The sequence below is a fragment of the Phasianus colchicus genome, chromosome 2 (genome assembly GCF_987193195.1).
Source record: "Phasianus colchicus chromosome 2, bPhaCol1.hap1.1, whole genome shotgun sequence".
NCBI lineage: Eukaryota > Metazoa > Chordata > Aves > Galliformes > Phasianidae > Phasianus > Phasianus colchicus.
The window spans coordinates 22,149,498-22,177,074 of record NC_143437.1 but is presented as its reverse complement, the minus strand read 5'-3'; the positions used below and the strand labels follow the sequence as shown (position 1 = coordinate 22,177,074).

Genomic DNA, 27,577 nt, shown 5'->3' with positions numbered 1-27,577 from the left:
TCCTACAAGAACAGGCAGAGAGAACTGGGGCTATTCAGCCTGGAGAAGAGAAGGCACCCAGAAGACCTGTTAACAGCCTTTCAGTATCTAAAAGGGGGGCTGTAAGAAAGAAGGGGACAGACTCTTCTGCAGGGCCTGCTGTGACAGGACAAGGGGAAATGGTTTCAACAAAAAGAGAGGAAATTTAGATTGGATATAGGGAAGAAGGTTTTTACAGCGAGTGGTTGAGGCACTGACACCATTTGCCCACATAGGTGGTAGATGCCCCATCCCTGGAGATGTTCAAGGTAAGGCTGGGGGGGCTCTAAGCATCTGATTGAACTGTAGGTGTCCCTGTTCAGTGCAGGGGATTTGGTCTGGATGGCCTTTAAGGGTCCCTTCCAACCTAAACAATTCTATGGTTCTGTGATTGCTTTGTTAATTTTGGGTAGAATATGCAAACAATTCAGAAATTTCTGTGACAAGAAGGGACATTAAACAGAGTGAGATCACAGACCAATAACAAGGAAACTGTCCTGAAGAAATAAGGCAATGTCTTGAATGGCAAAATTCAGTCCTTAAATGCACAGGGCATTCCTTTTTTGCCATTAGTTTTCCTCAGCAATAATTGGTTCTTCCACATTCTCCACGGTTCTTCCAAGAATAGCTACAGCATGTTGAGGAATAAGGCTTCTTCTCATCTTTGGGTTTCTGCTTTCTTCTATAGTTTTCACGCTGACAATTCTGAAGGGGCTTCCTACTTCTCCCCACTACAGTCTGACACAGAAAGAACAGTAAGCATACAGAAGTCACAGATTTATTTTCCTCTCCTTTTTGATGCTGAGTTTCCAAAAGCTCTCACAAAAACAGTTCTAAGACCATAATACACACAGAAGTTCACACTATTTTTCTGCCATACACACCCATAAATCAGACCTTCTTCACAGGTTCAGCATCTGACCATGCTGGGCTGATTTCCAGACGAGCATCAGCAGACAGCTCCCTGCAGACGTGGCAGCCTACACCACGCTGCAGCCCTAGCGTAAAGCGCTCCGGACACTCCATCATTCCTCCCTAACCTCGCTGCATGACAGCACCGCTCCTGCTAACGCTGCTTAGCAAGAACAAACAATGGAAGAGCTCGGGCAGGGAGGGCTGAGATGTGACACAGCAGAACACAGGCTGTGCTGTGTGCGAACAGGGGGCCTGACTGCTACACGCAGCAGCAGCAACTTCAGCTTATGCCTTTTTCGTTTTGCTCTTTTTTCTTCCCACCTCGGGAAATCAAATTATAACCACACCATTAAGAATACCTTTAGCTATACTTAGCATACGGCCACAGCGACGTGTCTTTGTGCAGAAACCAGCGGGGGCTGCTGACACGTTCCCAGCCTCGACGTGCCTGCTGCCACGTCTGCGAGCAGGGCTCTCTCTGGAGGTGTTCTCAGTTTATCCTTAAGACCTGCGCGGTTCTGACACGAAGCTGATGCCGTACACTCAGACAGCACTGAAAACATACATACTTGCATACACACATACATAAACAAACGCACAGTTTGAAGCGAGAAGGCAGCGCATCCCACCGCCATCCACCTGGAGCTGACGCAGCGCGGCATCCCTGCCTGCCGCCCGCCGCCCCTCAGCCCGACGTGACCCGGCTGGATGCACCGAAGCTGAGGGCGGCCTCGCAGCGCTGCCCGCGCCCGCCCGGCGGCTCACACCGCGCCGCCACCTCCCTCTCACAGCTCCGCTGCCGTAATGGCGACCGGAGGCCCGGGCTACCAGCCGCCGCACGCCACCTTCCTCGCGGGATCCCTGCGCCGCCAGAAAGTAGTCCCCGCCCCCACCCCTGCCGCCCGCCGGGGGAGCCCCGCGGCGCGCACAGCCAGAGCGCCATCGGCGCCAGCGGAATCCCTCCGCCGCCGCGCGGCTGGGGCTCCGCCGGCATCCCCGCCCCTCGGCTAGATCCGGCCGGGCCGGCGCGGAGGGATCCCCGGGGCCGCGCCGCGCCGGGGGAGGGGGCCGCGGTGCTGGGGGGGGGTAAGGGGGGGGGTGCGAGTGGGCAACATGGCGGCTCCGCGTTAACTTTCCCCCCCCGGCAGCCCCCCCTCCCCGCGCGATGGAGAAGGGCGCGGAGCCGTGGGGGGGCCGGAGCCGGGCGGCCGCCGGCGGCGGTCCTAAGAGCGGCGGCAGCCCCTCCGAAGGGCCCTACTCGGAGCCGGAGAGCGGCGGCGCCGACAGCGGCGACGAGCACGGTGCGAGCCGGGCCGTGTGCGCGCCGCCGAGCCGGGGGGGGGCGCGAGGGCCGGGGAGCGCCCGCCGCCCCCATTGTTCTGCCGGAGGCAGCCCCCGCCCCCCCGGCCCCCTCCCTGCCGGCCGCCGGGGCTCCATCCGCGGGGGGGCCGGGGGAGGTGGCTTCGCCCGCGCGGCGGCGGCGGCGGCGGCAGCAGCGGGGGCTCCCGGGCGGCGCTCCCGCCCCCCCGCGCGGCGCGGGGCTGGGACGGCGGCGCGGCCGCTCACCGCTGCCCTTCCTCCCTCCGCTCTGTGTTGCAGATGTAGGCATGAGGGTCGGCGCGGAATACCAGGCGCGCATCCCCGACTTTGAGCCCGGTAAAATCGCTTTTTTTTTTTTTTTTTTCCTTAAATAATTTATTTCTCCTTTTCTTTCTTTCCTTCCTTTTTTTTTTTTTCTTTTCTTTTTTTTCCCCTCCTTGTGTCTGCGGGGATGCGCGTGGCGCGGGGTCGGGCGGGGTGCGGGGGGTCGGGCGGGTTTGCGGCTTCCCTCCCGCTTTGTGCATCTGCTCGGGGTGAGCCCCGAGCGCGGCCCGGCCTCGTTGCGCGCGGCCCCTCCTGCCCGCCGCCCGCTCGGGGCGCCGCGGGGCCGGGGGATGCTCGGCTGAACCGTTGACTTCGCTGCTCTCCGAACAGGCTCCGCGGGTGTCAGATGATTTCCTACCGGAAGAGGATTGGGCCGCAGCTCCTCGCAGCGACTCCTCGGCCCCGGCCCCTGCGCTGGGCGCGGGTCCCCGCAGGCCACGGGCGGGGGGATGGATGCGGGCCGGGCGCGGGGAATTGCCCTTCCCCGAGAGAGGCGCCTGCCCGGGGCCTTTGTTAATGGGGCCCGCCGTCCGCACCGCTCCTTTTAACGCCGCCTCCTTGGAAATAAATAAAAATGATCACCTCTGATGTGCAGCCTGGGCTTGCTTTTCCTACAGGCCACCTGGAAAAATGCACGGCCTTCCTTTCGCCTTCGGTTAACTCTTGTAGAAGAGGCGTATAGCATTGTTCTGAGTGCACAGACCCCGATCCTTGGGCTGAGCGGATGGTGACTCCTTTGGAACGGCAAAATTTTACGTTGCACAGAAAACTTCACAGTGTGTGAAAGTAGGATGCATCCTTACTGTGCTACCAAACTGAGGAGCTCTCAGCAACATCCCATGTTCTCTCCTGCTTGCTTTCTGCTGGCTCTTGGGGCAGCCTCTCTGAGGGATGCTGGGCACAAAGCTGAGCTCTTGCTGTCCTCACACATATACACCTGCATTATTATTGGTGCGCTCGTTTTTATTTTATTTTGATGTAGCAAATGGACGTTCCATTGTACTTGTGGGTTTGCGTAAGCGGATGTAGGCATTATTTCTAATTTACTCACTTCCATGATTTTTCCTCCTGCAGTTCCTCTGTGGCCCTTTCTCCTGAGAGTCTCCCCACTATGCTGGGAGATGGGTTTGGTTACCTGATTTCAAATGCTTCTTTAACAAGGTAGTTGTGAGGCAGGAGTCCATCCCAGATAGAACTGGGTGGTGTGGAAGCCCACAGAACGCTGAGCAGAACCGAAGGGGAGCCTTTGGTCTCGCTTTGTCAGTTTGTAATAATACTGGTGAGCGATGCTTTGCAACAATGTGTTGAGGAAGAAAACATTCATGGTTAGAGTTGTGGCAGTATTACAGGTGATCTCAGGATGGAAAAGAGTTGAACATAATTTGTTTAAAAAACAGGTTAATCAGCTGTTTGCTGGTCTCTTGGGGCAAGAAGTGGCTGAACGCAGCAGCTGGGAGAAGCTGAAATGTGCTCTTCCCCTGTTCTACCCATCACCCCTTTGCAGAGGCAAGCCTTCAGCCAGAGCTGTTGTGGGGATGGCACTTGGAATCGTCATTAGATGTAATAGCAATGAGATCCGTTTACTTGTTGTGATAAATGGCATTAATAAAATAAAGCCCCTAGATTCCCTCACCTAATTTGCTGAGTTAATGAACCATCTCCCGCGCCCCTGGTTTTTGTCTCCTCCTGTTGGTTTCCCTGTAGTACTTCATATTCCCAAGGCAAAACGTTCTGCCTCAACTTTGTGACCCACCCATCTACGTAGCAGGGTATCACAGAGCTGTGTCCTCAGTGGGGGCTGTCCGATTTCTTTCGTAGGGAAAGAGCCATGGAGAGTGCCATAGCTGGAAAGGTGCTGTACTGTTGTGTGACCTCCGTGATACGGCTGCCTCCGTGATATGGCTGCCTGAGGAGTTTTATTTGACACAGAAGAATCAGTGCTGTCCTGACTCAGGCAGGCCGTGGTACAATGAGAGTTCACAAAGGCTTTAGTATGAGTTCTGCTTGCTTAGTGCTGAAATGCTGCTTTCCCGTTTACCCTGTTCTTGGGGGGTGAGTGGAGAAGGATATGTTGGAGCATTTAAGGTTGCTTATGGATTTCATTTCATTGTACATCCTTATAGTCTTTCTCCTAACCTTCCTATGTAAAAATGGAGTCTGTTAAAGGGAAGTAATGAAATAGCATGGTGAAGTACATAGAAGTTTCATCTTGTTCGATGTCATCTGTCCTCACAGTCCCCAATTTATTTATTTTTTTTAAGATGTCCAGTCCTTAGGTTTTAAAGTTAAATTACCAGACACCCCCAATGCCATTATTAAGTCATGTATGTTTCCAGATACTCATTTTATTCTCAGCACTTATAGTCACGTACAGAGCAGTGTTTTCCAAGCACACCTGACTTCTGCTAATGCTGAACTGCAGTGTAGCAGCTGTCAGTCTGGTGCTGCGGTTGCTCCCTTACAGAAGCCGTAGGGAGTGCTAACTGTCATCTCCAGCCAGCACTGTTTCCTGACAGCACTGGCAGCAGCCAAAGTGCAGAAACCTTCTCCAAAGTAGCTCAGTGTGGTTGGGGAGGGGAGACTCATGTCTGAGATGTAGCTAATGGGTTTTGTCTTCCTTATTGGCATATGCTTCTGCTCTTCTCACCTGCTGTGGGTAAGGTGCTGCCTGGTATTTCCAGCCTCTGCCCATAATAAGCATGTCGCCTTTGGGAAGCATTTCAGCCTTTATTTGGGAGTGGGAGAGTGCTGCTCACTCAAACACTTGGGCACAAAGGACGAGAAATGGTTTTCACAAAGAAAGATCCTGGTTTTGCTTATGGAGTTGGAGGGAACCCTCCTGCAGGCACAAATGACAGGGCTCAGGACGTAGGTTGTTAACAAGAGTACTTCAGTATTCAATAGCTGATAGTGTCCTTGACATAAACAGGTCTGCAGGTGTCTGTCAGGATTATTACTTTATTTTCTCAAGGGAAAACTGAGGGTCTGCTCACATTAAGTTTAGGTATTTGATATACAGAAGCAGAGAGCCTGATAAATTGATGTATTCTCTAGTGGTTGTCCCAGTTTCTACTTTTAGATGGTAGGGTACAGGGCAACAATCATTATTTTCTGATAGAAAACAACTGGATGAAGAGGTGGTACAACAGTGATATGTTTGCATCACTCTTCGTGAGAATATTGCTTTTCTAATGACTAAAAATTTCATACTTTCTTTTTCTGATGTTAGAGAATTTGCTCTTATGCTAGACTTGGAAAGGTTGGGGTTTTTTTTGGTGTGTTACGCTTTGAAACGGATGCTTTGTGGCTTCTGTGTACATTCTTACACTTATTGCAGTTACTTGTATGTGTTTCAGCACATGCAGGAGTTCTTTCAGTGTTTCTAATTGAGTTTTTGAGTTTACAATCATAATGGATCTAAAGGCTGCAAAGATGATAGCAACTTCAGAACACTGCCAAACTAAAGAGCAAAAAACAACAAAGCTTAGCATATGATTAGAAGGCACCAAGTAGTTATCTCTTCCAAAGCACTGTTCATTTTTTGCTTTGTTTCTCAACAACACCTAGAATCTGAATATTGAGGATGAAAGCTTAAAGTGGAGTGAAAAATTATTTGTTTGAGGAAATAAATATGTCCTTCTCCAGGAAAGATGCAAGTACAGTTCCCCCGAGTGCTTCCTCAAGGAGTTCATGCTGACGGTGCTGTAAATGCTCTGGTTGTTGAGTGATGTCTTCAGAAGTTGAAATGTTGAATACATTGTGGAATACCCATAAAATAGAATACTCATACTATTAGTTGATGCTTTTCCAATATTGGGCAATTTCTTTAAACACATGTTTTCAAATCAAAGAGACTGAAACATTTTTGTACTTTGTACAAAGTCATGTCAATGTTGCAGAACTTGCTTTGTCCCCCTGAAAGATTTGTCACTTGAACTGCTTCCCTTGTTATGGTTCAGGTAAAGGAGAAGCAGAAACAGGAGAAAAAGACCCTTATATCTGTCTATCTTTTATAGCAGTGCAGATTGGTTGGCTGTGAACATCAAAATTACATGGCTATGAAAATCAAAACCTTAGTTGAGCTGGGCTTCTGAAGGTGGTTGACTTTTAACTTAGTGTCCCATGAGTAGCTGTTCTCTAGAATGTTTTTATAAACACTAAGACTTGCTTGTTTTCTTACAGGTGCCACAAAATACACTGATAAAGATAATGGAGGGATGCTCGTATGGTCACCGTATCATAATATTCCAGACGCCAAATGTAAGTCTCGCTCTGCTTAGGAATTTGAATGCTTAAGTTAAATTAAGTAATTGTTGCTACAATTCCTGTTTGTTGTTAACTTTTTAGCAGAATTCCAGGTCTGTAAGAAGCTTTGCTTTTATTTAGCAAAGTATAGGGGACCCTACCTTATTTTGTAGTTAATTCTCTGTTTCGAATTGCACTGGATGTGCTGTGTGTTTCAGACCAGTGTCTGAAGCTTTTTAGTTATTAATAAAGAAATAAAATATCTAACCATGAGGAACTTGACACTCTAAATTTATTGGAAAAGGAATTGCAGTGGATGTATTCAAGGAAAGATTTGTTACGGCCCTATTCAAGAGCTTATTGCTTCAGTGTTACTAGGAAAAAATGATAATTTTTTTCCCTGTAAAAGTGGCCTGAAATATGAAAAAAATCGTCTCAGAAAGATGTGAGTCATTGGAGCAGGCTGCTTTGGGAAGTGGTGGGGTCACCATCCCTGGAAGTGTACAAGAAATGTGGAGATGGTTTAGCGGGCACGGGGTGAGGAGTTGATGGCTGGACGAGATGATCTTAGTGGTCTTTTGCAGCCTTAATGATTCTATGAAATAAAGAAATTAACTAGATAAATGTGATCAATTTTGTTTAATCCAGTTTAAACTCAACTCCTATGCAGTAATGTAGGGAAATAAATTTTTGAGGATGCAGTTATGAGAATCTGACCCTCAGGACAGTTCCTATATCTTGTCAGTAATTAGAGGTTTGTGTCCTTTGCATTTGAGGGAATGTACCTTCAACTATTGCAGAAAAGTTAGAAATAAAACACTCTGCAAGTATGATTAGGGAATGCTTACTTCACTCATTTAAGGTACAATTAACTCTTTGCAGCAATATGTCATGGCAGGGACATCTCTTATCCATTTGAGTAACAAGAATGTAATTGTTTCCTTTTCTCAATTGTCCTTCCTTTTAACTTAATCTAGTTGCCACTTAATTGTGAACTGTAATGAGTGAATGGGAAGAATTTGTTTCTGTATTGAAGATCAAAACTAGCAGGACTTCCATCAGACCTAACTGCATAATGATGGATGATATTCAGCTCAAACTTGGCACTAATATACATAAATATGATTTTAAAACATATTATCAGTGTTGATAACTTGATTATTGAATTTTTGCATTCTGTATTGTAAATTGGCTTCATGCTGCGGTTATAATCAATTTTAAAATTAGTTAACATTAACTATATCAATATCAAGGGTATGTATGATTATTGATCTAGAATCTACTTACAATAAACTACACAAATTTTGAACGTTTGGGAATACAAACTGCAGTTTAAAGCTAACCCAGGTGTCCGAGCACTCTCGTCTGTGTTCTTTGGCATGGGTTCCAAGAAGACTTTGCCTTTCTTTAAACAGCTACTCTCTGACTTAAAAGAAAAATGAAACCCAAAAATTGAACCTCTGTGAGAATTAACTGATGTATAAACTTCACAAAAATTAAATGTTGTATTGCAGTTGATTTGCTATGAATACAGCTACACATACGCTTGATGTTTAGAGGGACCTGGGCCTATGTATTATATTAAAGCATGGAAAGACTCTCTTCCCATGTTAGATGGCTAATTCTTTGGGGCCTTGTAGCAGAATTCTAAGTACTAAAGAATAATTTTGACATTGCTTTGTTACAGTGGATGAATATATAGCAATAGCAAAGGAAAAACATGGATACAATGTGGAACAGGTAAGTGCTGTGAAGCAAGAGTGCTAATTTAAAGGATTTTTAAAATATAAAAGTATAACACAACTCTTTTTTTCCCCTTGGTTACCATTAATTAACGCTGTTTCTCTTCAGGCACGGCAGCAAACACTGCAGTTAAATGGATCTGCATACAGTTGTGGTCTGGATTCTCTGCAAAAGATTGAGCTCTTTGTTTTCATGACATGCTCAGCTTGTAATGTGCACTTTTGAAAGGTTTGGTATGTTTCTTGATACACTGGGCATGTCATGCAATTGTGTGTGTATATTTAGCTAAAGAATTTCTTAGGAAAGTGGCTTGCAAATTCAGTGTTTAATTCTACAATTCACATGTGGTAGAATTTTGGACCATTTGTTGCAATAGGGCCAGAAGTAGTAAGGTCTCTTGCATATTTAAAAAAAAAAAAAAAAGCAAAAAAAAGCAAAACTTGAAGACTTTTTTACTTTTTTGCCCCCAGAGACAGGGAAACAGCATCAAATTTTATGTTTAAGGATAACAAACAAGATTACTCTTACATTTTTTAATGCTCTCCAGTAAACATCCTGTTAAAAAGTATAGGTTAAGATTTCGCTGGCCTGCACATAGTTGTGTTGTAATTTTCTTAATAATTTAGCCAATTTATGTAAAACTATTATCTTTACCCCCCTAAAATTGATATACAACATGTTCCAACTTGTATGCTTAAGTTTTGTAGGATGAAGGCTCATAACAGTGAAGACTTAATGCTCATCAAGTCAAGTGCTATCCTAAGAAGATGCTGCTAACACTATGATTCCTAGAATAGTGCAGTTTGACAATGTTTATATGTGGTTTGGCTTCTGTTAAAGAAGAGATGGAGCTTAGGGATCTCAAAATAAGTCTACAAAAGGACTAAATTTCAAAGCAACTTATAGTACGAAATATTGTATTTCTCAGTGAAATAGGAATTATCTTTGCAAGAGGTGCTTGTTGCTTGCCATTTTAACAAGAGAAGAGGTTTTTTATATATGGGTTTTTAGAAGGGGCCTAGAGAGCTGATGGAACAGCTGGTGATCATGTCTACACTGTGTGTTTGAAACTGAGTGGATTGTATTTCCAAATTCCCATGCCAGACTTGGCATCAAATCTGTCATTGATTCTCAGGCAGTAAGTCTAAACAGTCAATAATTCTTTAAGAATATTAAGAAATGAAACTATGTAAGAATATATATTTAAATTTCCATTCCCTATTAGGTGCACGTGACATAGAAGTGGCCATGCTGTTATTTGTGGATTGGAGAGTTGTAGAAAGACCACTCTCTCTTTGAACTTTCAAACTTGCATTTTGGATGATCCTCTGGCTGCAGAAAAGTATTTTTATTTTCTTTTTTTTTTTTTTTTGAGTGGGCTTGAAGGCCTTATAGAACTGTGTAGGTGATACATACTTGTTAAGAAAGAAAGGAGGTCAGATTGGAGTCTGTCAACCTTTTTTGTGCTACTGCTGCCATGCCAATCTTAAATTATCTCACTATCATAGCTTTAATGATGACGTACAGATATGCCCACACTTCACACCATCTCCAAAGAGAATTTTGTAGCCTATGAGTACATAGCCAACAAAATTGCCGATGTATTTTGAGAAGGGCTTCTAATGGTCAATTTTATTTAAAATAAATGTTTGCCTTTTTTTTTTCTTTTGTTAATGTAACTTTTCTCAACATTATAGAAAATGGACTAAATCCAAAAAGGGACTATTTCTTTTCAAAGGCTCTCGGCATGTTGTTTTGGCATAAACACAATATTGAGAAGTCCCTTGCGGATCTCCCTAACTTCACTCCCTTCCCTGATGAATGGACAGTTGAAGATAAAGTCCTATTTGAACAAGCATTTAGCTTCCACGGAAAGAGCTTTCACAGGATCCAGCAAATGGTAAAGTAACATTTTGATCAGAAGCATTAAGAAGTTGAGATGCATTAGAACAAAGGCTCCCACTGGGCTAAAATTTTGTCCTGATTTCTGCACAGATGCTTTGAGAACAACTTAGAATATAAGATCTAAGTTAATTTCTCCATGTATCATGTAAGATGTAGCTTTTCCCCTCTGATAAAAAAAGTTCCTCCTTGCCCTGCCTCCCAGCTTTTTTTAAATGCATCTCTCCTTTCAATCTCATCCATGCGTTTCAGATAGTTGGGTAAAGGTGGTTGTAAATAGAACAGAATTATAATCCTAGGTGGAATGTTAACAAAAAATTGTATTAATATGTTAATGAATTCTTCTAGCTTCCAGACAAGACTATTGCGAGCCTTGTAAAATACTACTATTCTTGGAAAAAAACTCGCTCGAGGACAAGTTTGATGGATCGACAGGCTCGAAAGCTTGCTAATAGAAATAATCAAGGGGACAGGTAAGTCATATTCTTCAGTAGCTAATTAGAGACTGAAGTCTTTTTAGGTAAAGAGATGAAAAAGGTAAAACTCTTTTCAGGTTTTTTTTTTTTCATGATACATCTAAAACTTTCTTTTTACATTCATGTTAGTCAGAAATTCTATTGTGTAAATTATTGTTTTTGTTTTTTTGTCTTCGAATTAAAATAGCAGGTTTACTTTTTTCTCTTTCCCTCTCTGAAGCACTTTATATCGGTGAAAAAGTAGTCCTGAATTTTCCAATCTTAGTGTCCTCTTCTGCTCCCCACAGACTTAAAAACTGTTTATTCATAAATTTGGTGCAGTGGTTGGAAAACTGATCTGTTAAAGGTAACTTGACTAATGAAAGGATATTTTTGGCCTTGTAGCTGACTGTGTAAGTGTTGATGCTGGCACAAGTGGTTGAACTGCAAAAAGGTGACACCAATTTCTTGACAGCAGTACCAGTTATACTGTCTTACAAGTGGCTTTGAAACTATAGTTTAGAGTTGCTAGTAATAGTAATAAGGAATCATGTTTGTAGCAGCTCTATTTTGAAAACTACATCTAACTTTGAAATATCACATAACCATAAGTCTTGATTACTTAGATATTTTAGAGTAGATAATTCTTAGCAAGATACATATCTGGGATTAAAAATGGCTGAAATGACCAGCTTCTTATCATCTCTCCTCAGTGATGATGATGTAGAAGAACCTCATCCAATGGATGGAAATGATAGTGATTATGATCCCAAAAAAGAAGCCAAAAAGGAGGTAACAGATAACTTAATGGTGAATGTCAGTTTGTTTGTTTTCTGTGACTGTATTACTATGAAGAATCTCACAGTAGAGAGATTTAACATCTGTGTTCGCTGCCTGATGACATTGCAGGATTTTTAGTTGATCAGGATTTTGATCACTTCCAATATAAACTGTGTGTGTATGTTCATATATTATGACCAAAGAATGGCAAATTCGTTTCACTATCTCCTGAAAGGTCTTAAAGTTTTATAAGGGATGTATGCTATCGCTACCGTAATTACCTGTTAAAACAGCATTCCCCCTAACTCTGTCTTGTTAATGTGAATTACTGGAAATTAAATGTTTGCATTTTTTAATTAAATGACTTTTTTTTTTCTAAGAATATTTTTTTAATTCTTTTGAAGCCACAATGAGGTTGTGCATTTCAACTGATTTGTGGTTTTATTCAAATGCTTCTCACTTGTAAATGTGCAGGAAAAAAAAAAAGTCTCCTTAAATGAGCACTTGCTGTTAGCTTTACAGATAACTGCTGTGCTTAGAGTGTACTGAGGTTATTGGGTTTTTGGGGCTAACATGAAGCTATTGATGTACAAGACTAGAAAAGCACAGTTAAGTGTATAAATGTTCAATTGTTTCCATGATCAGTGTAATGCCTTTGTGATTTTCCTAAAATTTGAACATTCGTGCTCCTGGAGAATAAGAGGAAAGATGGCATAAAATTTCAATAGCCCTGTAGGATCAGGAAGTAGTATCTGGGATTATTAATAAAACTTCATAAGAAACTTCATTTCTGTTCTAACAGGAATGATGCTAAGCAAGAGGCTGGTGGTACTAGATTCTATTCTCAGAACATCACTTTTTCTCTCTAACTGCCTTAGGAAGGAAAAAAGGACAATTACAAAGATCCCTTTCTATAAAAGAGTTTGAGGTTTTATTTTATTTTTTTAACATGCCCATATGTGTTGTTTAGGACTTGAAACGGCACAAGCCCTGATATTTTTTTACTTCTACCTTTTTACTTTTTAGCCTGCCATTTGTAACAGTGTTCTTACAGTCTGTTGGTTTTGCTTACTGCCTAAGCTGCTTGTAAATAATGGCATTTTTGGTTCAGTTTCCTTAGTTATTGTTTGAGTCACACAGTCCAGACTGGCAGTAGTATGTTCATAGATTTCTAGGAACGGGATGAAGAGCTCTGCAGTTTCTGATGATCTGTTTGGATCTGCATTAGATAATTTTGTGATCTGATACTTCTAGTGGGATATACTTCCCACTAGATTCACTTCCTAAGTAAAATAGGCTTCTTGAAAGTGCAGAGCAATGGAAACTTTATCTTAGCAGACAAAACTAAAACAAGCCAAATGCTCTAGCCTGGCAGGACAAAAACTTGAAAGAATGTTCTCTCTATAAATCCAGATTGAACAGAAGGGAACTGCAATGTCACACTGAAAGAACAATGCTGAACTAGAAAACAAATTGTATAAATGGGCTAGAAGTAGACTTAACCTCGGCATTTTTAAATGTCAAAGATGTAAGCCTCTACATCAACTTTGAAGGGAGAGCAAATATCCTAAGTGCTTTTAAGATCACCTCTATTAAGTCTGTGGACTGGATTAAGATGTTGCATTAGCTGTGTGTGAAGAGGATGTGCCAGAAGGTCAAGCTTAGAAGAGCAAAATACTCTTTGCTAATCTGTGCTAATGCTCCAGAAGATAACGATCATGGCTGCTGCAATTTGTTTTCTCTTCACTGTGATCAGATGACCACCTACTTTTAACCTGCATGGATGCCAGCAGGGAGGAGCAATGGGGGGCCTCATGGGGTAGCAAAAAGCCTGAATCCTATCACTGTTCTGGTATTCAGCTCTGCTCCAAACTGAAAAAATCCTTACAGGAGAATCAGTTTTCCTTCTGTATTCCTGGTCTGTAGGTAATCTACTCAGTTGCTCTGTAAGAGCCATATACATACAGACTAGCTGATGTGCAACAATGTCCACAAAGGGCAAAGATGAAACTTTGTCCTCTTAAATGTCCAAATATATCAAAACAGCACTTGTAATGACTTTATCTCCTCTTTACTGTCCCTTTTCATTTCAAAGAAATGAAAAACAAAGGCTTAATTTTGCTAAATTACATGGAATTTCATAAAGTATTAAGTTTTATTTTATGAAAGTAAATCCATCGTCTGTTCCCAACCTCAAATCCCCTCAAAAAGCAAACAGCAGTACCGCTTTCCAAGTCAGAGCGCTTGCAACAGGGAAAAGCGCCATTCTTCATTCTTGCCAGTCCTGATAGACTTTCTCTGATTCCTCTCCCTAACCACCTTCTGATGCCTCCATAACTGACCAAAAGTCAAGGCACACATCCGCTGATTACTTGGTTTAGTCATGCAGTATATATATTTAGCTTCTGTGTACGTAAGAAGTTCTTGATTCCTGCCCTCTCTCACAGTATTCAGATGTGATTTCTATACCATATTATGAATTTTCAGCTATGCTCAAGGAAAAAAAAAAGAAGTTTGATTGAAAAATGGATGTTTCTAAGCCTACTGTGAGCTTATCCAGCAAATGACTATTGTGCTACATCACTTCATCTGCAAGACTTAGTTTGGCTACTGTGTGCAGGGAAGGATATTAGATTAGGGGTGTGGGTTTTTTTTTTGTCCTAAGTATGACATTGCAATGCTACGTGATTCATTATTCTTAAGAAAAGTTGTGTATAAGATACTGTTATTCTTTAATAATTTATTTCTTGTAAATTAAAGGGCAATAATGAGCAGCCTGTTCAGACCAGCAAGATAGGGCTGGGTAGAAGAGAGTATCAGAGCTTGCAGCATCGCCACCATTCTCAGCGTTCCAAATGCCGTCCACCAAAAGGCATGTACCTGACCCAGGAAGATGTCATAGCTGTTTCCTGTAGTCCCAATGCAGCCAACACAATTCTTAGACAGCTGGATATGGAACTAATCTCATTAAAGCGACAGGTACCATGGGTTATTGGTCTTGTTTTCATCTCAATTTGTTCTTGTAATGATTTTGTAGATTTTAAGATTACCTGTGAAGAGTCTGAAACATCTTTAATGTGAGTCTTCCTAATTTTGTTCCACAGTTACCTCCAGAAATGCTGGACACTAGCTGTTCTTCAGTTTTATTTTTTTTGTTTCTCTGCTTTTGTGGATAATGTGAAACAAGATGACCCTCTTAAAAAGGGGTGGGGGAGCATGGCATGAAAAAAACCATTATTTATTTGGGGAGAGGAGAAAACTAAAGTCATATTTGATTTTTTACTTTTTTTACTTTGGGAAAAACATTTAAGTGACAGTTGAGAATACAACCAGTGAAGTGGTGGAAGTTGTTATCCTTAAAATTGTGGCTGTTTTCCAAATTGTGGTACCTCACATAACATGAAAATATAAGGGGGGAAAAGCCATGGGCCTTGTTATTTCTCTGAGGTGATGAGCTTTCGGCTTCTTATTAAATTTGTAGTCTTTCTTGTAATGCCTGCCTCCTTTGCATGAAGAAGTTAACCTCTGGCACTTAAAATTGAAACACAATCTATTCAGCTTTTAAGGGCACAACAGTATGTGCATGCTTGCTTTCCTGGGAGCAACGTGGCTACAAGTTCAAGGCTTATCTCCTGGAATTTCTGCCTCCTTATTTAGACTGCTAAGAGCTGCCATGTTGCAAAATCGTGGAGTAAACAAAGGGTTTTATGGGCTTTTTGCTCCCTTGTATTCTTTTGCAGGATAAATATGCTTCTTTCTATCACAGCAGGACTTTGGGACTAAATAGCATAGTTGGGTTTCACTCTTTAACCTGAGTGTAGGTGAGTTACATCCTTGAGGTTTCTTTCTCTTCTTTTCTTGCAGTGATCTCAGGGACGCAGCCTTTGGAATCTGCTACTGAGCCGTCTGCTTTTGTGTCCACACTGAAAGGACTCTTGTAATAAATGTGCAACATAGTATGCAAAACTACATTCTTACTATGTTACCTTACGTGCATCACTGTCAGGCTTAAATGGCTAATAGATATATTAATAGATACATAGGTATAAGTACGATTTAGAAGTTCTCTTCTTTCTATAGGCTAAGGCATTTTGTTTACATGTTTTCAGTAAGTCCAACAAGCATCTCCATAAAGGGAATCACAACCACAGATCAATAAAAAGCAGTCTGTCAGAAGCAACTAACTGGAAACATCTCATACTTTTTCTTTTCTTCTTTTTCAAAGTACTTTTTGGAGAAGGAAGAAGTTTGCCTATACAGTACATCTCTCTTACAAATCTAGGAACTGAATTTTGTGTCTGGTATATTCCGCATTCTTCTCCAAGAACAGATGTGTCATTATGAAAATTTGTGTTTTATGTCCTTCATTTAATATTCTTGCAGAGAACCTGTTCTTTTGAAAAACTGGCTTGAATATTTTTCTCTCCATAGTGAACTGTGCTGTTCTTTTTATTTTTATTTTTTTACTTTTTAAAAAATGGTTAAAAGTAGTGAAGCCTTAAACCGTAATATTTCTCTTTCTAACTTAGGAGGTACACTTGTGGCAATCCTAGTGAAGATATATGTGTAAAGTGACCAACTTTCTTTGTGGAGCTGATTAACTTTGTTGTTTTTGACCAAGGTTCAAAATGCTAAGCAAGTAAACAGTGCACTTAAACAGAAAATGGAAGGCGGGATTGAAGAATTCAAACCTCCTGAGGTAAATCAGAATAAATATCAGAACTTGTGGCCTTGCACTTACATTAGTGGGAAGCTACAGAAATGTTTTGCTGCAGCATAGTGTTTGCATTTCAGCAGCAGCTTAAACAGGATCCATTGAATAGGATGGTGTGGTGAGTCTGTCCGGCCTTTTTATAAGGAATTAGTAGTAGGCTTTTTTTATGTTTACTGGCAGAGCCAATAAGCAGAAGAAACTGAGATGTAGTATCTGTTTATGACAATTGGGAGGTGAAATTGACTCGTTTTTCTGATGAGAAGTAGTTTATGTAGGTTGCTAGCAGTAAATTCTGTGCTGTTCGTGAAAACCAGTGTACATAAGATTTGTGCATTTGAAGTGAATGATAGATTACTACAGAAGTTTTCTTTTTGGCTGTTTGAAAGGCTTGCATATGAGACATAACGCGAATGTAAAAGACTCCCAGTGCCAAGTTCTAATAATTTAGATACCTTTAACTATAAATTCAAATTCTGTCTGCATAAAGATCATTAGCTTGTGCACAAGTTCTGATATAGGAGGTAAAATTAGGAACTGTAATACAGCAGTAGCTTTTCTGCTTTAGACCTATGCTCAAATTCTTAAATGGTACTTCCTCTTCACAAAACTATAAACATATGGCTTATATGCAAGAGATTTTTACTTACGTTACGATCTGTAATGCAACTAAAATACATTCTAATGCTCAGATATTTTACAGCTGTTGAAACATTTTAATGATCTTTGTGCCATTTCTCTAATTTTAATAGTCTAATCAGAAAATCAATGCCCGTTGGACCACAGAAGAGCAGCTTCTTGCAGTACAAGGTATGTTAATAGTAGTAGTGACCTGAAATATGATGCAAAGGATTTTAAGAGGTGTTCAGGCGTGTGTTTATATTTCCTTCTAAAGAAAGCTGGACTTTTATCTGGTCTTACAAGGAAGTTACTGGGAGAACAAAAGTAGTGAGAATGCTTAGTATATTCATTCAAGCATCACGTCACTAATCTTTCACTTAGCTTTTCTATTTAAGATTTAATATAAGCTGGGTTTAACAGCTGTATTAATACATAAAATTCCCTCCAATCACCTTCTAAATAACCCTACACGAATTTCTACAAAGTGGAAGACTGAGGTAGTACTTGGAGTAATGACATTTGAAGCAAACATTTCTAAGATATCTTTCCATATCCTTGAAGTAGGAAGAGGCAGAAATAAAATTACTTTACATCAAAGAACAGCTGTTTTTCTCTGTTCATAAGGGAATAAAAGAGCAGATATCTACCCACTGGGGGGCTATAATAGTCTTGAGAGGATGCTAATGTAACAGTCTCATTGGAGGAGGAAACTCCAAAAATTTCTAGTAGTCTATTGATCTGGCTAATTTGCAGTTGTTTCATTTATACAGAGGAGAATTGATTCTTGTCTTGCTTTAACATGCACTGCCTAATCAAGGATCATGCAAAGGATATATCTAGACAGCCTGTTACTGTTTTGAATTTTTATGTTGATTCATTTCTATTGATCATCTTTTCTAAAAAAAAATACAGATCAGCTCGGTTACATGTATATATGATATATCCCTGTATTCTTCACCTCCTTTAAATTGAAAGACTCAATTTTAGTACAAAACCGTCCACTTGATCAGTGTATCAGTATAAAGTTGCCAGGTGTACATACCTGATAGTTATTGGCCAGGTGAATGAACCTGAAATTAGGCTTATTTCAAAATGTGAATGGAAATGCTGAAGAGAATGGTGTATCATGCCTTTCAACTTGCATGCCTCTGAAACTGGGATTTGCATCTCCAAACTGTTTTCTGTCCTAAGTTCCTTCAGTATTGCTAAAAAGCTTACTTTTTAATTTTCTTCCCAAATGCAACATGAGGCGGTGCTTGTCTTTGATGCGGTAGTCTAATAGGTAGAATGCCTGCTGCAGAAGTGAGGAAAGGTTCATTGTAAATGGATTCAAATCACCTTCCATTTTCAGAGTTTAGTTGTTAGAGCTCTAACCAAGAAAGAACTGTTTGGGAAATAATAAGAATGCACTGAGCTTTTGTTCAGCTATGGCAGAATGTAACCAATAATGGAAATGAGAAAACTGGAGCGTGGAGAAAAAAGAAAGGATTGATGACAGTTGCTTGGAGAGGCATTCTAGTCTTCCAGTCTCTCCTTGACAGAATGTTTTATAAAGACAGTCAGCTCTAGTACTTAAGGATAGAATGAGAAGCCTACTGGAAGAAATCCATTTTCACTGAATTTCCGTGAGCTTCTTTTATGTATTGTTTTCTTTATAGTGTCTTTCATTGCCCACTATCTAGTACAGGGATAGAACACCTTAGCATGAATATTTTTATCCCAGCCTTCTCTGTTATCCCCTCCCAGCATATGACTGTTGTAAGTGTTAACATCCCATCCTCCAGGCTGAGGAAGAGCACAGCCCCTGATCCCTTCCTTCAAAATAGTTGCTAGAACTAGAAGGCTAATGTTTGAAGGACCCAAGCATAGGGACATTTAGTTTGCACACTTAAAGTTGATTCAGTTCATCAAAGACATTGATGTATTTTGGCACATAGCTTAATAAATTTACAAAAATGATCAGCATTAAGCAGGTAGGTGACATTTCTGGAATTTGTTCTCTAATTCCAACCATGGAATCAGAAAAATAATCTGCTATAGTACAGTTTTGGTTCTGTTTTTTTTCCAGACATGAACTAACCCCTGTAGGCTGTGGGCTAATCTCAGGAGATTGGCAGTCACTGAAAAAAGAGCTGAAATAAAAAAGAAGAATAGAGCTGAGTGTGTAATCTTAAAAGTAGCATGGCTGCTTCCACTGGGATCAAGAACTCAGAGTTAGATCTTCGAGCCAACCTTTTGCAGTATTATTCAAGTTACTGTTTGACTTTGAATAGTCACTGAATGCAGTGTGCCAGTTTGTCATGTGAGTTTGTTAACTTACAAACTTTATTTGTGTACAGAAATGTGCGAACACAGTCATCTTTTTAAACTAAGATTTGTTCAAAAGAGCAAAATTTGAAGTGAAAAGCAGGCTTGATTTTTGCAGTGGAAAATAGTTGGGAAAACCAAGATCCAACCCTAAGTAAGCTAGTTGCTAGGAGCACCATAATGATACTACACTGTAACTGTGGCTGTTGTAACACAGTTGTGGTTAACTGTTTCTGCCTCACTGTGGTGCTGTGTTACATTGCTTTGAACCTAAGCTAATGTTTTTGTGTGTCTGGCATCGTTTGCTGCTCAGCATTAGGTAGTGGAGGCAATGTAAGACTTAGCTTTATGAGTTTCTCTGATTTAGACATCTAAGATGAAACAGTGCTGAGCATGCACCAGTTGAAGTGCGACTCTTATCTGGGGAAAGTTCAGAGAAGATTGAATGATTCCCACGATCAGGGCTTGTTTCAGCTGAACTATTGGGGAGGCATTCATACCTGTGAAGAGAGGCTATGCAGATGTGTTTAGAATTTCTCCTGCAGCAGCCTAATAAAATTATTCTTACTAAACAATATATTAAACACTTCAAAAATAATTTGGGTGCTGTTTGGCACAGAATTTTTATAAGGATGTGCATGTAATGTGCTCAGATTTGAAAAGAATGATGAGTTAGCATCAACACTTACAGATCTGCCAACATCTTATGTATAAAAAATGTCATAAAACATATACTGAATTTCTGTTTCTGATGCAACGTAGAAGTGCTTTACTACATCCTTACAGATAAAGTCATTGTGGCAATGCTGTAGCAGAGCTAAATAACACTCTGAAAAGTCCAAGATGGGTAGTGCTGTGTGTAGCTAAACTGATGATGTTTGCTTTTCTTTAGATGTTTGTCATAGCTGGGTTCTCAGTTGAAGGCACAATGAGCTGTTTTCAAGCTGTCTGCTTGGAAGTAGTCAGCTGCAGTTGAAATTAGCCAAGAGGTTCAGTTCTGCAGGTAAAGGGGAGGTATAGACAGCTTAATAATAGACAACCCTGAAATTGCTAGAAGTCTGAACTAGTTCCTGAATAAAAATGTGCTTTGTTCTGCTGGGCACTTTGCTCATTGGATGATTTCTACAGGGTGTAAATATGTTGCAGAAGACATTTCATGATCATTGTAAATTAGAGTGGTAGTGGTAGGGCAATCCAAGAATAATAAAACACAGGAGGGAGCGCTCAGTGGGTACATGCAGCTGTTCAGGGGTTTAGCTAATACTTGATGCAGAGCCAAATCCCTCCTGTATTTGCCTTGCCCTGATACCTATGTGCTCCCCCAGGAGTCTCTGCTAGATTCTTTTGTTTCCTTTCTGAGGTTCTGGCAGCCAGAGTGGTTGGATTCCTTTGTGCGCCCAAGAAAAAATCTTAATGTTGCCAAGCTCTTGACAGTTGTAACATCAGCTTCAGCTAGTAATTGTAATTCGGATAGTAATTGTTACTATCCGAGAGCTGAACTCGTCTCTTAAATTGCTGTAGAGTAAGTGCCACATCAGAAGTGCCTATTAATGAAGACAGTAGAAAGCATCAGAGAAAGATGAAGGTCATACTCTTTTAACAGTTCTAAGTTGCAAAGATACGTAGCTCTCAGATTTGAAACAACTCTCATTTTTCTGAATATTTTGTTTCATTTTCTGAAGCCATACCTGAAATCAGGAGCAAAGGTCAGCTCTGTGATAAGACGGAGTGCCTGTCCTCTAAACACTGTAGCTATCAGGAGCTTCATGTAAAAAGTCAATTTGTAATTGACTCATGCATAGCTAAGAGCAAAATCGAGTCTTCTATTTATTGAGACTGGAGAATGCCTTGCAGTACCTCAGAGTACATCCACCTAACGTTCTATTTCTTTAGGTTCCACACCTCTGGCCACTTGTGATTAATAATAAACTTTGTACAACTGTTCTCTAGGATGAGGATTTTCTCCTGAAGCAGGCAACATGAGGAACTAGACTAATACCCTAAATAAACAGAGCCAACATTTTCAGATTTTAATTCCAATTTTAGTGTTAAACAAAATTCTGTTCTGGTTTTTTGTTTGTTTGTTTGTTTTTTCCACATTATAAGCAAATGTCATTTTAGAACTTTAAAAAGCATTGTTGGGATTTTGAAAAGGACCAGCAGTTTTCTTGTGGAGTGCTGATAATATATTGATACTGACGTAAAAACAGGTGAAAAGAACAATGCAAAGATCTTCTGTCCTGCCGCTCCTTGCTGCAGAATTTGATCCTGGAGGCTGGTGCGGGGCTATCTTAGACACAGATACCACTGGCTGCTTGTATTTGTTTATGTTCTGCTAGGTGGTTGTCCAAAGCCCCAGGTTTGTTTACCCAGCTTGAATGGTGAATGAAAGCTTTAAAACAACTTTGTGAATGCTCGCCAATTACTCTTTAGCCCCAGTACAGCGTGTCAGAAGTGGAGGAATAAGCAGTGTATGGTGAGCTCCTGTGCTCAGCACTCCTGCTGACCAGCTACTGCACAGGTGGTGGGCAGCTGGCGTGGAGGGAACCTACAAAAGCTGTGTCAACTTTTGCCACTTGGCATTTCTAGTACTATCCCCTGTTACAGCTATACACATATATTCAGTTACCCTCCCTCTCCCTCCTAGAATTCAGTTTGGGCTTCTGCCTTTAGTCCAAGCACGCTGATTTACTTGGTTTGTCAGAGGCCAGATCTCTGTGGTTTTAGGTTGGGAGGCTTGGTGAGTAAGCCAGGATTTTTAAGAAGAGTGGGTAATGACCTTTTAATAAAGTTCTTGATTTATGTGTTGATAGCTATGCAATTAAATATTTTTGTCTTAATGGAAATTGAGGCCTTCTCCTAATTGAGAAATCCTCCTAATTAGTGAGTCTGGTTTGCAGGTCCCATAGGATCTCTCTATAAATACATCACACGTAGCTGTGTCTGACTGATCCTTCACAGCTATGTTATTTACTTTGCCTTCCAGGTGTCCGCAAATATGGTAAAGATTTTCAAGCTATTGCAGATGTAATTGGCAACAAGACTGTTGGCCAAGTGAAGAACTTCTTTGTAAACTACAGGCGTCGGTTTAACTTAGAGGAGGTATTGCAGGAATGGGAAGCGGAACAAGGAACCCTGGCTTCTAATGGTGATGCTTCTGCTTTAGGGGAGGACACAAAAAATACTTCTAATGTGCCATCAGGAAAGAGCACTGATGAAGAAGATGAGGTGTGTTTTGTGTACCAGATATAAGTAAGCATGGGTTGAGGAACAGCATTTTATTTAGTGATGTAATGTAAGGTTAACTGGTGTGGAGTGGCAAACCACATTCTAAAGAATGATGATAAGCTTGCATAGAACTTCAGCCAATGTCGTTAACCCGCTGGGAACAGGACCGCACCTTTCATAGTGACGATCACGTTACTTTTTATTGTTAAAATACAGTTCTTGTTCTAGAAAGAAGACTCTTGCTTCATAGATATTTTTAGTTCTGCCGTCTGTAATATTTTGGTTGGCGATTTCTTTTCAGTAACTTCTCAGTTTTTCGGTTTTGTTTTTTAAATGCTGTTTCCTGTGTAGTGGACAGTGGCAACCCCAACGGCACCGCGTTCCGGCTGGGATGGCTCTTCACGCGGTCTTGTCTTTGTCCTTTGTGCAGGCGCAAAGCACTCCGACCACTCAGTGTTTAGGCCCTTCACCTCCAGCACAGGCATCTGCTCCAGCTCCTACCGCTCCCATGGCAACTTTAAATCAGCCACCCCCGTTACTTCGTCCAGCGCTTCCTGCTGCTCCTGCTCTCCACCGTCAGCCTCCGCCGCTCCAACAGCAGGCGCGATTTATTCAGCCAAGGCCAACTCTCAATCAGCCTCCCCCACCGCTCATCCGCCCAGCTAATTCCATGCCTCCCCGTCTGAACCCAAGGCCGGTGTTGACCACCGTTAGCGGCCAGCAGCCACCCTCACTGATTGGAATTCAGACAGAATCCCAGTCCACTCTGCACTGAAGAAATAAAGCAGAATTATGCTAACTCCTACATCTGAAAGACTGTATCAAGGTACTTTTCCTTTTCCAAATAAAGAAGCAGAAAAAAAGCGAGCCTTCGCAGGTAGCAGACCAGTCTTACAGAGGAGCAAGGTAATAACCAGTACTGGAACCACGTGAATGACCACCTGTGTAAAAATATTTTTTGTAGAAGACTTGTACAGAAGAACAATGCCTACAATACAGTCCTCCTCTATGTGAATAACTGTCGAAGGAAGCTAACTTCATACATGAGTCAATGTTCAACGCACCAGGATTTCATTTAACTGATTTTTTTACTCTATTTATTTTATTATGGTTCTTTGTAGTCGAGCATCTAACTACAGGAAAGTAGGCTGGCAAATCCTAGGAATAAGTAATATTGTAGGAGACTTAAATGTAGTGGTTTTCTGTGTGTAATTTTCATTTTATTTTTTACTTTTTAGTGGAGAAAAAAAATTTAAACCTAATGGCCTTAGGTTCAGAATTTTTGGCCCTGTTTAGATATCTGTAGAAGCATTTCTTGCAATTGTAAAAGGTAGATGATTCTTCTCTTAATGTTTTTTCCCAGAATGTTTTTTCTTGTTTAAAAAAGGTACTTTCTTATTAAACAGTCCTCTTCAAGAGTTCTGAAAACTCAGTGAGCTATTGTACCAAACATACTAAACATCACGTGTGTTCTAGTCATAGAAGCTGTCTTCTAAACAGGAGTCTAGTTTCCCGCTGCACTCTCTTGTAGGCTGGGCTGGGGAGAGGCAGCAACTGCCAGCACCCAGGGGGATGGCAGCAGAGGAACTGCTTAGCAAGAACCATCCATTTAATTAGTTCTTCTGCTGACCCTTCTAATTTAAGTACAGCAGAATTTCAGTCCTCTGAGAACATCTTGCTCGCAGTTGGTGTTTGCGAGATCATTGATATCTTGCCTATGATGTATGATGAATGCACAGAGGCTGAGGGTGGTTAGGAGAGTAACGTAGCAATAGGGCTCTCTGCTGCCTGCCTGCCCAGTGTTAAATGTCTGATTTCTGCTATTGCTGGCAGATCGGTGGGCTGGGTTACAGCTATCATGGTTTGTTTTGTTTTATTCACTAGTAAAACCTGCATTTCGGTATCAATTATGGCTTCCCCATTCTAGGAGAATAAAAGGTTGGGGTTTATTTTTCACGGTATTTACTACTACATTTTTCTTGTCTAGAACCCTGATTCATGCCCAGTTTTAGTTTTTTTGTTGGTTTGTTTTTAAAGCAAACGCCTCTCCCTTCCAAGTAAACCAGGCTTCAATTTTCAGTACCAGCATTTGAAACTATGATCTGAGTCAAGCTATTGAAAAACATTGCATTGCTAACTGCCATGCTATTCTAGAAAATTATTTGTTTATACCTGGTGTTTAAAATCCTGTTAAATTCATTGTGTTACCAGTTTGATTTGCGCATGACTCAGACGAGGCTGTATTTGAAAATGGAATGTGCTCTCCCTCGTTCTTTCCACAGATGATGTGGTGGTCTGACCACCAGTTAGCAGTTGACTAAGGCTTTTCATTTGTGCAAAGGGAAGTTCTTACAGCACCAGATCCTATTACCTTTGTAAATCTAGTATTAGGGATTGATATTTGTGACCTGAATCGCAATTAAAGCGTTCACCTTTATGGCTAAGTTCACAAATATTTTCAGATCAAACTCGATTTTTCTTTCAATACAGCTTTCAGCAGTGCACTGGTGTCTCATACAAGGGGTCCTTCTTAGGAATTTTCTTCTGCATCAGAGTAGGTTCTTAGCCACTATGTGAGCATCAGATGACCTCTCTCCTGAGAAAAGCAACACTGTAATCAAAATGTGCTGAGCGTGATCGCCGAATCGTTTGTTCTGGAAGTCTTAAGTGTCCCTCAACAGCCACGTACGGATCTGGCTGCTACCCAGACGGGTTTTTAAAACTGATAGGAAATCCATTTCCATATCCATAAGTATCTCAGTTGTTAACAGTGATAGGGTACATCTCCAGTACTTCTCACTTTTTTTTTTTAAAGCATTGAGTCTCCCAGGTGTGTGTATTGTACCTTTGCTAATTTTTGTCTTGTCTCGTCGATAGACTTCAGTATGCAGAATGTTGGGTGTTGCAGTAGAGTTGGCCGCCACCAACTGCTATAAAACTGTTCAGTACATTGTAATTCAGTTTAATCTTGTTTAAATATTCTATAACTGGGCAAAGGTGCTGTATTTGAAGGGGGCGGGAGGGGCAGAGATGGGTAGTATTTCTTCCTTTACAAACACTGTAGCACACAGTAGGGATTTCCTAGCGTTTGTAGTACTAATTAAGTATGTACATAGCAAAATGTCTTTATTGTGTGCTTTGCAGAGTATGTGCATACAGTTTGCACGTCCTGTTTTTGGGGGTAGGGTTTGTTTTAAGCAGTGTTTGCCTGGAGAGTGATATGCTTGCTGCTTAATCAAAGGATTAAAGTTTCAAAGAAATCTGTGTCTTCTATTTTTATGTACCTGGTAATAGTCTAATATGTTAGGGCCCTTATACTGTGATTCTCTTCTAAATTCATTTCTATTTTTTTAAGAATTAGAAATAAAATTATACAATGGTGTTGATTTCGGTGGGGAATTTCTTTTGCCATATCTCGTCTCCTGTTTTTGTAATGTAGTAATGAACTCTGACTTCAAGGCTGGCTTAATTTTGTCACTTTAAAAAATGTAAAATGTTTGCACACTAAAGTTCAGCTGAGAACGTGTATCCGACATTGTTCAAAGCTAATGTAACTCTACAGCTTTTTGTACAGTTTATTTTAGTTAATAAAGCAAAACGGTACTAAAACTGACAGGTTTTACAACTGCAAGGCATAATTTGAACTACGTCGTCTGAGGAACAGCGCTTGCAAAGTATGGATGTACAAAAATATCAGATCTAATTGTTGCACTTTAAATCAGAATGGGTATGGAGCGAAGCAGGAATTCCTGCATTAATAAAATCAATCACTAAACATTGCACATCATCGTACAGCAGTTTAATTTCTTACACAGTTGACGATGAGTGAAAGGAATTACCGTGACTTGTGTTCTTAGGTTTTGGTTTTTGTCTTTGTTCTTGTTCTGGAAAGTTCACAGCCCCCAGCAAACATGAGCCTGTAGCTTACCTAGGGGGGAGCCTGAGTAGGAATCGCACGGGATTACAAAGCAAAGAGGATGAAGGTTACTAGAACAGGGCCGAGCCTCTTGCTGATAAAGGGAGAGAATGGGCTGAAGTGAGAACTGCTGCTTGGCAGGAATGGTGTCAGCAAAGTCAGGTCCAAGAGGAAATTCTTAAGAGGATGTACATCAGTTTGTGTTTCCAAACAAAAAAGGAAATGGAATAATCAGCTGTCAAAGCCACGCTGCAAAATGGGGCACTGTAAAATGTGCTACATAGAACTGGGGCATCGTGATAAATGTGATGGGCCTCTAGCTCTCCCCAGGGTTAAAGCAGAAGAATCTGTTTTCCTTTCTCGGGGTGCACTGGAAGCAGGGATGGGCATGGCAGAGATCTGCTCTGAGAACAGGGAGTTCTGTGTGAAGTACAGAAGAAAAATATAGTCCTTAATACCATTTAACTCCCAATTACAGCCTAACACAATTTAAAGTCTAACTGAGCTACTGGTGAATAAGGGAGGCAGAGCCTATACTCCGGTGGTAAGAGGAGAAGGACACATACAGAGAGCAGTATCCATGCTACTTACGAGCAACTGGCCCCACTGTAGTAACAGACATCCTGACATAGGTACTGAGGTAAAACTTAAAAAAAATTGGTGTCATTTTATACACCAAAATAACCGGGCAGCAGAACTATTTTAGCCTTGCTGCTACTGGTGCAGAAGGCTCCTTTCGGGCTAACGCCCTCGTAACCCCGAGATAGGGATCTCCGTGCGCCCCGCTGCTTTGCTCTCCAGGAGCTGCAGCGACAGCAAGGTCCGACCCGCTGCTCGGTGGCTCCTCGGCACACTTTGCGGTACCTGGAAGCGGCGCTCCGGGGGAGCTGAAACGTCTGTCGGTAGGATGGGGATCAGGAGTGCCATCCCACCTCCAAAGGATCTGTTCCTTCACCGCTATACGCGTTTACTCACAGAAACGTGACGCCCGTTGTTCCGAGCGGCGCTCCCGTGAACTTCCCAGACAGGCGGAACGCCGAGTAACCGGGGCACTCCTAAAGATAGCAACAGCGATACGCTCGATTTCGGCAG

At 41.5% G+C, this 27,577-nt stretch overlaps 2 protein-coding genes across 15 annotated transcripts in view; one reads left to right on the top strand and one right to left on the bottom strand.

Annotated features, from left to right (window-relative positions):
- Positions 1-27,577, bottom strand: part of KCNH1 (potassium voltage-gated channel subfamily H member 1) — a 242,283-nt gene that overhangs the window by 190,264 nt on the left and 24,442 nt on the right. For 4 of the 8 annotated variants that reach the window (XR_016464020.1, XR_016464021.1, XM_090135085.1 and 1 more), the window contains one exon: positions 27,461-27,540. The gene's annotated coding sequence lies outside the window, so the exon portion shown is untranslated. Of the gene's footprint in view, positions 1-1,572; positions 1,778-26,448; positions 27,382-27,460; positions 27,541-27,577 lie in introns of those variants that run through there. The other 4 variants (XR_016464022.1, XR_004167201.2, XR_004167202.2 and 1 more) reach the window with 3 other exon arrangements.
- RCOR3 (REST corepressor 3) lies at positions 1,770-26,351 on the top strand. Of its 7 annotated transcripts, none has more exons than XM_031595278.2 (12): positions 1,866-2,234; positions 2,533-2,589; positions 6,760-6,837; positions 8,510-8,562; positions 10,304-10,465; positions 10,816-10,940; positions 11,636-11,732; positions 14,463-14,681; positions 16,324-16,401; positions 17,166-17,223; positions 22,328-22,569; positions 23,000-26,351. In XM_031595278.2, exons 1-12 carry the CDS (start codon positions 2,099-2,101, stop codon positions 23,342-23,344), a joined length of 1,650 nt encoding a protein of 549 aa, XP_031451138.1. In that variant the 5' UTR covers positions 1,866-2,098; the 3' UTR covers positions 23,345-26,351. The 7 variants fall into 7 exon arrangements, with proteins under 7 accessions (XP_031451175.1, XP_031451184.1, XP_031451138.1 ...); XM_031595287.2 differs by having other exon boundaries at positions 1,968-2,234; positions 11,636-11,714; XM_090135098.1 differs by lacking the exon at positions 1,866-2,234 and adding an exon at positions 2,908-3,528 and having other exon boundaries at positions 2,433-2,589.

Coding starts and splice junctions, on each gene's coding strand:
- RCOR3 (XM_031595278.2), top strand. CDS start 2,099: ATGGAGAAGGGCGCGGAGCCGTGGGGGGGCCGGAGCCGGGCGGCCGCC. Junction 16,402..17,165: donor AAGAATTCAAACCTCCTGAG/GTAAATCAGAAT, acceptor TAATTTTAATAG/TCTAATCAGAAAATCAATGC. Junction 17,224..22,327: donor GCAGCTTCTTGCAGTACAAG/GTATGTTAATAG, acceptor TTTGCCTTCCAG/GTGTCCGCAAATATGGTAAA.